This window comes from Peromyscus maniculatus, chromosome 21 (genome assembly GCF_049852395.1).
Source record: "Peromyscus maniculatus bairdii isolate BWxNUB_F1_BW_parent chromosome 21, HU_Pman_BW_mat_3.1, whole genome shotgun sequence".
NCBI classification, from domain to species: Eukaryota; Metazoa; Chordata; class Mammalia; order Rodentia; family Cricetidae; genus Peromyscus; species Peromyscus maniculatus.
In genome coordinates this window covers 10,094,639-10,107,221 of record NC_134872.1, presented here as the reverse complement: position 1 = coordinate 10,107,221, position 12,583 = coordinate 10,094,639, and the positions used below count along the sequence as shown (strand labels likewise).

The window sequence follows — 12,583 nt, the reverse complement described above, 5'->3', positions numbered from 1 at the left end:
GAGCCCGGCCCCTGACGTCACCGCCCGCGGTCGCCATGGCGACGGCCTCACCAGCGCGCGCGTCAGAGCCTCCAGTCTCTTGGCAACCGCCCGATCTCCGCTCCCCCTCTGTCGGCACTAGGCCGCGCGTCGCTCTGGCGTCAAAGCGACGTCAATGGGCTGTGCCGGCCGCGGGGGGCGGGGCGGGGCGGAGCCTGCGCGGGGCGGGGCGGGGCGGGGCGTTGCCGCGTGCAGCCGGCGGCGGCGGGGCGCTGACATGCGGCGCGGCCCGGGCGGCGGCGGCAGCGTTGGCGGCGGCGGCGCGAACGGCGGGCGCCGGAGCAGAGCGAGCAGTCGAGCGGGCGGCGTCCCGGGTCGGGCGCACGGAGGGCGGCGGAGGTGAGCGGTAGCGCGGGTTCGGATCCCCGTGGCCCCGCAGGTGCGCGCGTGGGGTCGCGGGCAAGACTCCAGCCCCGCGGGCTCCCCATTGTTGCGGGTCGGCGCCTGGAGGCGGGTCCGCGAGCACCGGGGTTTAGAAGTCTGACCCAGGGAGCCAAGCGTCGGCGCGAGGGAGCCGGAGCGCGGTACAAGCCCGGCACCCGAGGGATCCAGGGGCTGGCGTGGGGTCAACCGCGGGTGGACTGCTGGCGCGCGCGCGCCCGGCCAGGACCCGGGGGGTCGGGGGGCGCGTGCGTGGGGGTTCGTGCGGAGGGAACCTGGGATCGAGGGGGCGCGCGCGTGGGGGCGCGGACTGGAAGCCCGGGGTGCGAGGTCTCGGGCTAGCGGGGATTCGAGGTAGAGGGTTCCGTTCGCGAGGACTTTAGCCGGGGGACACCGGGTCAAGGAATGTGCGAGTGGGGGGTGCGAGCCGGGATCCAGGCTCGGGGGACGCACTAGTGGGGCTCCGGGGCTGGAGGAACACGGGGTCGAGAACGCACGCGTGGTGGCCTGGCAGACACAGTTTCGGTGACCGCGTCGTGGAGGCTGGGGCTGGGGGGTAGAGGGGGGCTTCGGGTTCGGGCCGGAGTCAGTCGGTGCTGAACGCACTCCTTGCTGACCCGCAGGTGCGGCCCGAAGCCATGGTGATCATGTCGGAGTTCAGCGCGGTCCCCTCGGGCACCGGCCAGGGCCAGCAGAAGCCCCTCCGGGTGGGCTTTTACGACGTGGAACGGACCCTGGGCAAAGGCAATTTTGCGGTGGTTAAGCTGGCGCGGCACCGAGTCACCAAAACGCAGGTGCGCGCGCGTGTTGGGGGAGACTAAACCAAGGGGGTGGATCCAGCCAGGGGGTGGACCCCTGTGCTGATTCAGTCCTGCAGAGTTGATTGTCACAATTGTAAACGATGACAGTGTTTAGTCTGGTAAAGGAAAAAAAAAAGCTTTGTATTATGTTTCTGCATAATTTGTACAATTACTAGGGAACAGCAAAGATAATGACCAATACACCCCCTCCCGTGCAGAAAGAGAAAAAAAAGAAAACACACACACACACACACACACACACACACACACACACACACACACACACACACACAGCCAACCAGCATTGAGTGGCTCCTGTAAAGCAGGATGACAAATACAAGGGATTTTATTTAACCTCTCCTCCTTTAAATAATGTAATGTTAGTGGCTACTTTTATTTTCTCCCAACTTCTTGTGACCTTTCGAAGACATCAGATGTTTGAGAGATTTCATTTGCCAAAAAAAAAAAAAAGTGCAAATGAGATTACTTGAAGGTTTATTTCTAAACAAAAATATCCCCTTTTCTTTTTAAAAATCTGTAGGTTGCAATAAAAATAATTGACAAGACACGGTTAGACTCTAGCAATCTGGAGAAGATCTACCGGGAGGTCCAGCTCATGAAGCTCCTCAACCACCCGCACATCATCAAGCTCTACCAGGTGAGCTGGCTGAGCCTCACTGTTCCATGGGCATGTCCATCGCTTCTCACAGGCCACACCCTGAGCCTCTGGTCCCTGGAGGTGGCCCGGGTTTCTGATGCTGTGTGGGACCCAGGGAGTACCAAGTGAATAGATTGACCTTCAGTTAGGCTGTTCAGCTTTATGGATGGTTAGTCTCTTGCTCTCGGTCATACTTGGCTTGCCTCGTTTTATCTAGCATTGTAATTTGTTCCCAGTTTGGGACGTGTTGAGGTCCGTCACTGGGAGAATAGCCACATGTATGGTCAGGCTTAGTGCAGAAGGACCAACTTGAGTGAAACTCGAAACTTCCGCCTTTGCAGATGATTACTGAACGTTAAGAAAGCAGCTGTTCTTTCCATTTTTCCTTGCTGTATCTTTGTGATGGGGACAGCGAGCCCTTGTCTCCGGTTTACTCACAGTGCGGAGTCAAGACGAGACATACTTCAGCCCCAGGAACTTGCTAGTTAATCCTGGTGACAATGTGCCTCATCTACTGGTCTGTTGGTTGTTTCCTGATAATCTTCCTCACATCTTGCCTGGTGATAAAGGACCGCTTCTGCTGCCCTGAGCGATGGGTCTAGGTGTACAGGAGCCAGTCCTTGTGAACGTTGTTGTGGATGCTTGTGTGGGTGTGTGAGTCTGGTCAGTGACTCGCAGAGTTCTGGTGAGCCCGAGGTGACTGCAGGATACAGGAGCGTGCAGTTGGAAAAGCTGTGTGTACAGTGCAGTCGAGGAGAGAACTGTAATTTAAAATTACCCCTGGCCGTCCTTCGCGGCACAAAGGCAGACAAGTCATTGGAGCTTGCGTTTGGCCTGTGGTGACAGCTCCCTCAGTGTCTCTTAAGCACAGAGCCCAGGGCTGTGTGCGCAGGGGTCATACTTTATTTCAATCTTCATCTGTAAGTTGTGCTCGAAGATAAGTTTCCTCCATGGCCAGTGCTGGGAGAGGGGGCTGGGAAGAGGGCCTCCCCGACCTTCGGAACAGGCTGACTCTTGTGCTGTAGAGACCGATCTATGCTGCTCTTCACGCCTTCCTCTCCTCCCTGCTTTCCGCTTGCTGACCAGGTCGAAGCCATCGCACTGAGGAAATGTTGCCCAGGCGATGGATGCCAGAGTGGATATTTTAGCTCCTGTCTTCAGTGACTCAGCTTTCAGGATTGGGTGGGCTGGTGAGGCCAGTTGGTCCTCTGGTCTCGATACTGATGTCTGGCATTCATTCAGCTGGCCCAGGCATCTCGTTCTCTCCCTCGGGTGGGGGTAGGGTGGTGGGGGTGGAGAGAGTTGGATTGGTTTCATTTGTTGAGGTAGGGTCTTGCTGTGTAGCTCTAGCTGGCCCAGTGCCCTCTGTCTGGATAGCCTTCGACCTGTGGCGGTCCTCCTGCCGTAGTCTCCTGAGTGCTGGGGGCTGGGGTTCCAGATGTCTGCCACTACGATCGGTTTATGCAGGGTTTTAAACGTTTAAAAGATGCTCGTTTTCCTTCCCCTTTTCTTCCATCAAGAAAAGGAAAAGCAGGGGTCGTTGACTGCACTGTGTGGAAGGGAGATGGCAGTTAAATTTTTAGCTGAATTGCTGTTCTTTTTAATATTCTTTTCTTAGTAAATCTGTGACTCAAAAGATTCCTTAAAAGTATCTTTTAAAGGAGTAATAGCATGTCTTGAACCCAAAGAGATCTTTCTTCCTATCAAAGTCCATTCTCTTTCCCTCCCTGAAATGTTTGTTTGTTTATTTATTTATTTATTTATTTATTTATTTATTTATTTATTTATTTATTTATTTATTTATTTATTTATATTGAGACAGTTTCACTGTGTAGACGGACTGGCCTGGAACTTGCTGTGTAGCCCTGGCTGTCCTTGGGCTTTGGCCAGTCCTGCCTCTGCCTCCTGAGTGCTGGGGTTACAGGTGTAATCCGCCATGCCTGGCGCCTCTGAAATATTTAAACTATACAACATACATAAGTGTTTTTTTTTTTATTCATTTCCGAACCAAGAATTTGGATTTTACTTCGTTGCTTAGTTATGATTTAAATTTTTTAAAATAACATAAAGTTGTCGGCCAGTGAATGAATCTGAAGGTGTATGTTGACATTGACCGTTACTGTTGACACATGCCAAGCAATGGTGCTGTGCAAAGAGCAATCCCCTGTAGCTTATCTGGCAAGGCCATGTTCTTAAGGCTTAATGTCTTGTCAATAAGGCAAGTGGGGGTGGGATGTTTAGATTGATCTCTCAGTTTGCTTTTTTGGGTTTTTTTTTTGTATTTTGTTTTTTGTTTTTTTTTTTTAGCTTGAATGGCCAGTTGTCCATAGGGCTTCTGAAAGGATGCCTCTGGGATTCTGCCATCCATGGCCTCCAGAGCTCCCAGGCAAATGCTTGCCCTGCACAGCCTTGTTTGTGGCTCTCTCCCTGTCACGAGCAGAGGTACCAGGACAGACAGGCCCAGGAGATGGCAGGCAGAGGGGCTTATCGGAAGGCATGTGTCTCTGGGTTGTGTTGCCTTCCTATCCTGCTCTCTTTCCTTCAGTGATGGCAGCTTCTTGGAGCAGTCAAAGCTTGTATGGGGTTCAGGTGCATCCATCCTGGCCTCTGTGTGACCCCTTTTCCCCTGCTTAGGTCTCCCTTTTTTTTGTTGTTTCAGGTTATGGAGACGAAGGATATGCTTTACATTGTCACGGAGTTTGCAAAAAATGGAGAAATGTTCGGTGAGCTGCATTCATTTTTAGCGTTAGTGAAGCCCTGCCTTCTCACGTCTGCCTGTAGTCTCTGGGGCTTCTCGGTGCTTTTTTTTTTTGGCCCGGTCCCAGGTAGTGGCAGCCTCAGCATCTTGGGGGTCTAACTTTGTTTTGTTGTCCCTCAGATTATCTGACTTCCAATGGGCACCTGAGTGAAAACGAGGCGAGGAAGAAATTCTGGCAGATTCTGTCAGCCGTGGAGTACTGCCACAACCATCACATAGTCCACCGGGACCTCAAGACGGAGAACCTGCTGCTGGACAGAAACATGGACATCAAGCTGGCAGGCAAGAACGTGTGGCCGGGGAGGCCCTGTGGGGTCTCTGGTTCCCGCGCACCCTGCAGCCGCCACGCTTGCCGGTCCCAGACTAATGCCAGTGCCTGTTCCTCTGCCTCACAGATTTTGGATTTGGGAATTTCTACAAGCCAGGAGAGCCCCTGTCCACGTGGTGCGGGAGCCCCCCCTACGCAGCCCCCGAAGTCTTTGAGGGGAAGGAGTATGAAGGCCCCCAGCTGGACATCTGGGTAGGAGCCTTTTTGGACCCTGCTGCCTGCCACCCCACCACCCCTGGAGCTGGCAAGCAGGGCACCAACACAGCCCCCTGGTTATTCACAGAGCCTCGGCGTGGTGCTCTACGTCCTCGTCTGTGGCTCCCTCCCTTTCGATGGACCCAACCTGCCGACCCTGAGGCAGCGGGTGTTGGAGGGTCGGTTCCGCATCCCCTTCTTCATGTCTCAAGGTGAGAGGGGGCATGGAGGTGGTCTGGGAGCCCTGGGAGCACTGGGTGAGCTGGGTGGTGGCTTTGGGGAAGAAGTGGTGGGCGGGTCTTGGCAGTGCCCGCCCAGCGATCCAGCAAGTCTGCTGTTAAGTCAGGTTCAGGTGCAGGTGATCAGGCTACAAGAGCGGCTCAGCCCACAGGTGCTTTCCCAGTGCCCTACTTACAGCAGGGACCTCCCCACATACTCAGTCTCCTGCAGAGCCTTATCTCTGCAGTCCCCCCACCATCAGGACCTCCACCTCTGCAGTCCTCCCATCATCAGGACCCCCACTTCTGCAGTCCCCCCACCTCTGCGGTCCCCCCACCTCTGCAGCCCCCCACCATCAGACCCCGGGATGCCAGCCTCCCTCACACAGGACTTTCTGTTCTATAAAGATGCCTCGCCTCGTGTGTGCCACAACAGGAGGGAGATTCTAGATAGTTTCCTACAGGGACATTTAAAAAGCCTCTTCCCCGGGTCTGGTCCCCAACTCAGTGGCTCTTTTCTGTAGCAGGGGGAACCTATAATGGCAGCTTCAGGCTTCTTGACTATCACGCGGGTGGTCTTTGCCGGTGTGATGACCTCTGCTGTGGGAGTGGGACCGAGCCCCAGGCTCAGCACCCTGTCCTCAGTATGAGTGCTTCACCTCCACAGACTGTGAGACCCTGATCCGGCGCATGCTGGTAGTGGACCCTGCCAAGCGCATCACCATTGCCCAGATCCGCCAGCACCGGTGGATGCAGGCTGACCCCACCCTCCTGCAGCAGGATGACCCCACCTACTCCATGCAGGGCTACACCTCCAACCTGGGCGACTACAATGAGCAGGTGCTGGGTATCATGCAGGCCCTTGGCATCGACCGGCAGAGGACAGTGGAGGTGAGCATGCCGGGCATAGCCCTGCCTGTGCCTTAGCCCCGGACTGGCGCTGGGACCAGCTTTCTCAGGCAAAGCAGACCATTGCCTGTGGAGTTAAAATGGGGTACAGTCTTAATTTCAGGGCCAGCTTGTCCCCTTCTCTATGGATACTCTTGGCTGACTGGGACTTACCCGGGAAGGATCTCACAGGGAAGCCCAGTGGCCAGCGCAGCCAGGGCCTCGCTCTGACCCCACTCTCCTTGCTCCCCAGTCTCTGCAGAACAGCAGTTACAACCACTTCGCCGCCATTTACTACCTCCTGCTGGAGCGCCTCAAAGAGCACCGGAGCACCCAGCCCTCGTCCCGGCCCAGCCCGGCACCCACCAGACAGCCCCGGCTCCGAAGCTCGGACCTCAGCAGTCTGGAGGTGAGGTTGAGCTCCCTCCCTCCCAGAGCCCTGCTCCCGTCCCCTCAGAGCTCGGAATCCCTGGCTTGGACGTGGCGCCGACTCTCTGGGCAGTTCCCTGGAGCTCATGACAACCCTCGTTGCAGGCTGTGGGGATAGGAGGGCCTTTGGGGCCTTTGGGGACGACAGGGACGGAGAGGGCGAGTCATGGCTGCTCCACTCCAGGGCCAGGTTCTGCCCCTCTGGCTCTTGTTCCTAGCGCCTCCTCCTGGCCACCTGCATGGGCGTGTGGCCTCACAGGTGAAGGGCCAGAATCCTGAGCCCCGAGCCCAGTTAGGTAGCCAGCATCCGATTCTGCCAGTCCCCACCTGTAAAACCAGCTTGCTTTCCACTGGTAGTTGGACCCTGGACTCACTTCCTGAAAACCCCTCCCTCCTCTCAGGTGCCTCAAGAAATCCTCCCGTGTGACCCTTTCCGGCCCTCTCTGCTGTGCCCGCAGCCCCAGGCCTTGGCCCAGTCTGTCCTGCAGGCCGAGATGGACTGTGATCTCCACAGCTCACTGCAGGTGAGGGCTGGTCCCCTCTTCCCTGGTGGCTGTGTTCCGCTGGTGCCCGTTCCCAGAGCCCTGGACGTCACCGGCTTCTGTCCCCTCCCTTGCAGCCCTTCCTCTTCCCCGTGGATACCAACTGCAGCGGGGTGTTCCGGCACCGTTCCGTCTCCCCCAGCAGCCTCCTGGACACAGCTATCTGCGAGGAGGCCAGGCAGGGGCCCGGCCTGGAGGAAGAGCAGGAAGCCCAGGAACCTCTGCCTGGCAGCACAGGCCGGAGGCATACACTGGCTGAAGTCTCCACCCATTTCTCCCCACTCAACCCTCCTTGTAAGTGTCCCCAGAGACCCAGCGTCCAGGGTGAGGGTCAAGACCAGGCGGAGCTCGCTTGAAATGGGTCCTTTTGCCTGGCACCCTCCTCCAGTTAAGAGTTTTCGTTTTAGTGACCCAGGGCTCGCACTTGGACATGCCTGGGCTTATCTCGGGAATGGGACACCCCTTGGTTGTCCCAGGCACTAAAGGGCAGGTGTTTGGCCTCGGGCCTCTTCCTGTCCTGGGGTCTGAGTGTCACTGTTAGCCTGCCATCTGCCTTCCCACCTGTGGGCTCTGGTGGCCTAGATGAGGGTCAGGGTTGGAGAATGAATACCGTACCACGGCCTCCCTCACTGACAGGCCATGTGTCCTCTCCCCCAGGCTGTGTGACCTTAGGGTGTGTGGTCTCCTTCTCAAGCGTTTGCTCCTCCCACAGGCATAATCGTCTCCTCCTCGGCCACGGCGAGTCCCTCCGAAGGAACGAGCTCTGACAGCTGTCTCCCCTTCTCTGCAAGTGAAGGTCCTGCAGGGCTCGGTGGTGGCCTGGCCACCCCAGGGCTGCTGGGCACCAGCTCTCCAGTCAGATTGGCCTCGCCTTTCCTGGGCTCACAGTCGGCCACCCCTGTGCTGCAGGCTCAGGCGGGTCTGGGCACAGCTGTCCTACTTCCTGTCAGCTTCCAGGAGGGACGGAGGGCGTCAGATACCTCACTCACTCAAGGTAAGGTCCCCTTGTGCCCCATGCAGGCCATCTCTGCCCATCCCCAGCCGGGGCAGGACCCTCAGTGCTCCTCAGACGGGCTGGAGGTACCACCCCGGCTCTGTGCGGCCCTGGCTTACAAAGTGGGCTCAGACCTGACCCTAAATGCCAGGAACAACTATTCTGGGCAACAACTCCTGTTGTGACAGGAAGGGCCAGGATTAAGGGGGGACCCTGACAAACCGCAGTCCCGTAACCTGTTTGGGTTTCTCCATGCCACTCAGAGTCAGGGGGTACCTGCGAGGTCCCCTATGCCTGTGACAGTCCGGGGAGCACCCAGTGCACTGTGTACCCCCTCCTCCATAGCGTACCCAGACACACCTGTCCCATTGGGGAGGGAGTACAAACCCGGACCTGGATAGAAGACCAGCCATGGGGGAGGGGTGGATGTCGGGCTCAGGAGCTGGCAGCTGCCAGGCCCTGTAGGGAACCACTGCCCAGTGACCCTTTCCCTTCCCTTATCCTCAGGGCATAGAAACTCCCAGCAGGCTAAGGCCATGCTCTAGAGCCAGGCGGGCTAACCCCTGCTCTTGTTTCCACAGGGCTGAAGGCCTTTCGGCAGCAGCTGAGGAAAAACGCGAGGACCAAGGGGTTCCTGGGGCTGAACAAGATCAAAGGGCTGGCCCGCCAGGTGTGCCAGTCCTCCATCCGAGCTCCCCGGGGAGGCGTGAGCACCTTCCACACCCCAGCCCCCAGCTCCGGCCTGCCAGGCTGCACGGCGGCCGGCAGCAGTCGGGAAGGCAGGAGCCTGCTCGAAGAGGTCCTGCACCAGCAGAGGTGAGCCTGCCACACCGCTCCTGTGCTCCGGGCCCTTCCGAGGGAGGAACCCACTTCCCCGGGTGCCGAGACGTCCCCAGTCACGTGATCCCTGCGAGAGGTCTCTGCGGCCTGGCACCTCGTGGTCCGGGATAGAGCTCGGAGGGGCGGCGGGCAGGTTTAGTAACCCTTTGTGGGTGGAGGGCAGCGGTGACCAAGACGGTCCTGTTGAGCTGGCACCTCCAAGTTGCCACAGCAGCTCAAGGACTTAGGGCAGGATGGCTCAGGGATGTGTCATGTCACACAGCAAAGCTCTGTGAAACCTCGTCCGCCAAGCGCCGCTCCGAGGTGGGTGGGAGCCACCTGGGCGCTGTGGAAACGGGGAGTGCTGGGCAGGGCCCACAGAGTGACCGCTCCCCTCCCCGTCCCTCTGTTCTCCAGGCTGCTCCAGTTACAGCACCACTCGGCCACCCCCGCTGGCTGCCCGCAGGGCCCCCAGCCATCCCCTGTCCCTGTCCCATACGTGCTCACTCCCTGTGACGGCCTCCTCATGTCTGGGATCCCGCTGCTGCCCGCACCTCTCCTCCAGGCTGGAATGTCCCCTGTGGCGTCCGCTGCCCAGCTCCTGGATGCCCACCTGCACATCAGTGCTGGCCCAATGGCTCTACCCGCTGGGCCCCTGCCACAGTGCCTCACCAGGCTGGCCCCAAGCTGTGACCCTGCTGGGCTGCCACAGGGGGACTGTGAGATGGAGGACCTGACCTCTGGCCAGCGGGGGACATTTGTCTTGGTACAGTGAGGGTGGCCCTGCTACACGCCACCCCCCACGGCCCGTTGACTCTTCCAAGCAATAATTTCAGAGTATGTGAAGATGGTTTCGGACTCAAAGCCAAGAACTTTCTAGAAGTGAAACAAGCAATATGTTTGGTGTATGGGCTTTTTAGGATTTTGTTTTTGTTTTATTTTTTTTTCCTTGCACTGAATGACCTCAATGATGAGTAGGGACTGAAACTTTCTGAAGAAAAATAATAATTGAGGGTGTGTCATATGGGCGGGTGGATGGGAGGGGACGTGGGGTAAGGGAAGAGGCCCGTGCAGCTGGGGTGAAGGAGAAGCGAGGGGCCACGCTGCTCGGGGACCCCTACACTCCCGTTCACAGTTCATCACCGTAACGTGATGAGCGCGGACGTCCCCGGAGGCAGCGGCGCCCAGCATGGCACATGCCTGTGTGTTGGTTGGCATCGGTTTGGGTTCGGGTTTGGGTTCACAGCTCTCCACTTCTGAAATGCTCGTGCTTTACCAAAAACTGTGAACTTGCTGCTTTCCGTGTGGGTTTTAGAACAGCCAAGACCGGCCTAAGGGGAGACCGTGTGCATTGTCGGGATCTCCCCGCCAGCCAGCCGGAGGACGACCTTGTCGTATTCTAGCTTGAGTTTTGTAGCCGCTCAAGTCAGTTTGCCAGGCTTATTCAGAGGAAACCACAAAGGACTGGAAGGGGTAAGGACCTGCAGGTGGGTGCTCTGTCCCACGGTCACTCGGCCCAGAGCCCTTCACACCGCAAGGAAGCCAACAAGTCCCTTCCTGCCGTGTATCTCGACTCCGCTGCTAATGACCAGATTTTTACGCATTTCATTATCAGGGTCCAACAAGAGCACCTGATGGGGAAATTGTGCAATACCAAGGGGGCTGTGACCAGAGGGGTCCAGGCAGCCAGCGGGCATCTTGGTTATGACCACCTGCCCTTGGTCTGGGACCTTTCCTGTTAAAACCCTGGCCCCCCCAGGCCTGGCCTCTGTCTGGCTTGCTTTCCAGGAAGATGAGAAGTGTAGGTCAGTGTTTGTAAAGTTTCTTTTTTTAAGCAGATACTGTATATGTATATAAATAGGAGACAGACACTACTTATTTTTTCTATTTTCTATACACTTTTGTGTTCCTGGCTTAAACCTCCCTTGGTCACATTAAGAAGTGTCCCCCATCCGCACCACACTTGTGTTGAAGGGGCCGCGGGCTGCCCACCTCCGGCACAGGGTAGAGGTGTCAGGGAAGGGGTGGGCCCACCTGACGAGTGCAGCTCTGGAAGCAACCAGGGATGTCACCCCTTCCCACGCTTACGTCAGGCATCTGTCCCTCTGCCTCCCCGGTGACTTCCACTCTGGCATCTCCACCACCGCAGTATTAACCTGAGGTCGTTAAGGGAGAGGGAAGGAGGCACTTTTAAAAGCCAAAGATTGACCGAGTTACCTGAGGCCAGGAAGAGGCCGCGCTCAACCCGATGTCACGGCGCGGTCCTCCCTGTCGGCCCTGTGGCCCGTCTTGTGCCGCTTGCTCTCAAGACAGGTGACAGACCATTCTTCTGGGTCAGAACTGGTGCCCTCCCTAGAACAAGCCAAAAAGTGACCCTCCTGCCGACTCACCAGATGCGTGGATCGGGGAAGCACCCAGCGGCCTGGGCGGCCAGCCCTCGTCTCCCACAGTTCCTGTCCGGATACCACAGATCAAAGGCCTGGGCTCTGCTGTGTGTCAGAAGCGACAAGCACTTTACTTTCTGCCAGTTTTTTTTTTGTGTCTTCTAGTCACTGTCAACCTTCTCCGGGGCACAGTAACGTCCTGGTTTTTAAGTTCTTGTTTTTTGGCGAGTGTGGTGTGCTTATGTAGATCCTCACAGCCCTGTCCTGGACTGTAATGGAATCGCCTATTTAAAGACACTACGTGATCTCAGATGTATATAATGGTTTTATTGTTTTTGTTTTTGTTTTTTACTATGATGGAATTGTTTCATTTCTCATGTTAATGTGAGAAACGTATGCCAAATGATTAGTTGATGTATGTTTTTTTAATTTAATATTTAAATAAAATATTTGGGGGGAAACCTTGACCTTCCCTTGGTTCACCTCTGGGAGCGCATTCCTTTGAGACACTGTTGGGAGGCCCCCCCGCGGTCTGGGGCCTGCTGTCTACAGCGGGCTGAGCTGTGTCCAGGCCTGCCTTGGTGGCCTGTCTTGGCCCAAAGTCTGCAGTAGGCTTTTCCTTCCCTGTGGCCACTGCCCTCTTTGGTCCCCCTCCTTCCTCCAAATGCTCTCTGGATTCCTTGACACATTCTAGAAGTTTTAAGGCTTTACAAGTGTTAGAAGAGTTTCCCAGGGGAGCTCCCGTGGTCTGTCTTCACTGCCTTCCAGCATAGGGCAGTCTCACACAGCAGCTCCTGTGGGTAAAGACAATCCCTCAACTTCTTTATAAGTGGAAGACCGGCCCTGGAATGGAGCCCGAGTGCCCTGCAGTGGGGAGGTACCATGGTGCAGACTCCATAGGAGATAATGGGACAGCTCTTTCCCTCTCTGGGCCTGGACCCCAAAACTGGTCTCAGATGCACGCCAGGTTCATAGGAGCACAGTCAGAGGTCGAAGTTTAGAGGCAAGCCCAGTGTCCATGTATGGATGAATAGAAGGACCAAATGTGGTCCCTCCCCATAGTGGAATATTTAGCCGCCTAAGTGAAGAGAACCCCAGCCTGAGTGAATCCCAAGGATGTGCCCAGTGGGATAAATCAGTCACATCAGGC

General features: G+C 56.7%; 1 protein-coding gene across 1 annotated transcript; it reads left to right on the top strand.

Moving 5' to 3' along the window:
* The first annotated feature begins 239 nt into the window (after positions 1 to 239).
* On the top strand, positions 240 to 11,915 carry Sik1 (salt inducible kinase 1). The gene is made up of 14 exons (XM_076558496.1): positions 240 to 378; positions 1,044 to 1,214; positions 1,762 to 1,878; positions 4,538 to 4,601; positions 4,757 to 4,918; positions 5,032 to 5,156; positions 5,248 to 5,371; positions 6,045 to 6,268; positions 6,519 to 6,674; positions 7,096 to 7,218; positions 7,314 to 7,530; positions 7,949 to 8,230; positions 8,812 to 9,046; positions 9,467 to 11,915. Exons 2-14 carry the CDS (start codon positions 1,059 to 1,061, stop codon positions 9,822 to 9,824), a joined length of 2,343 nt encoding a protein of 780 aa, XP_076414611.1. The 5' UTR covers positions 240 to 378; positions 1,044 to 1,058; the 3' UTR covers positions 9,825 to 11,915.
* The last annotated feature ends 668 nt before the right edge of the window (positions 11,916 to 12,583 follow it).

Coding starts and splice junctions, on each gene's coding strand:
- Sik1 (XM_076558496.1), top strand. CDS start 1,059: ATGGTGATCATGTCGGAGTTCAGCGCGGTCCCCTCGGGCACCGGCCAG. Junction 4,919..5,031: donor CATGGACATCAAGCTGGCAG/GCAAGAACGTGT, acceptor TCTGCCTCACAG/ATTTTGGATTTGGGAATTTC. Junction 6,675..7,095: donor CGGACCTCAGCAGTCTGGAG/GTGAGGTTGAGC, acceptor CCCTCCTCTCAG/GTGCCTCAAGAAATCCTCCC.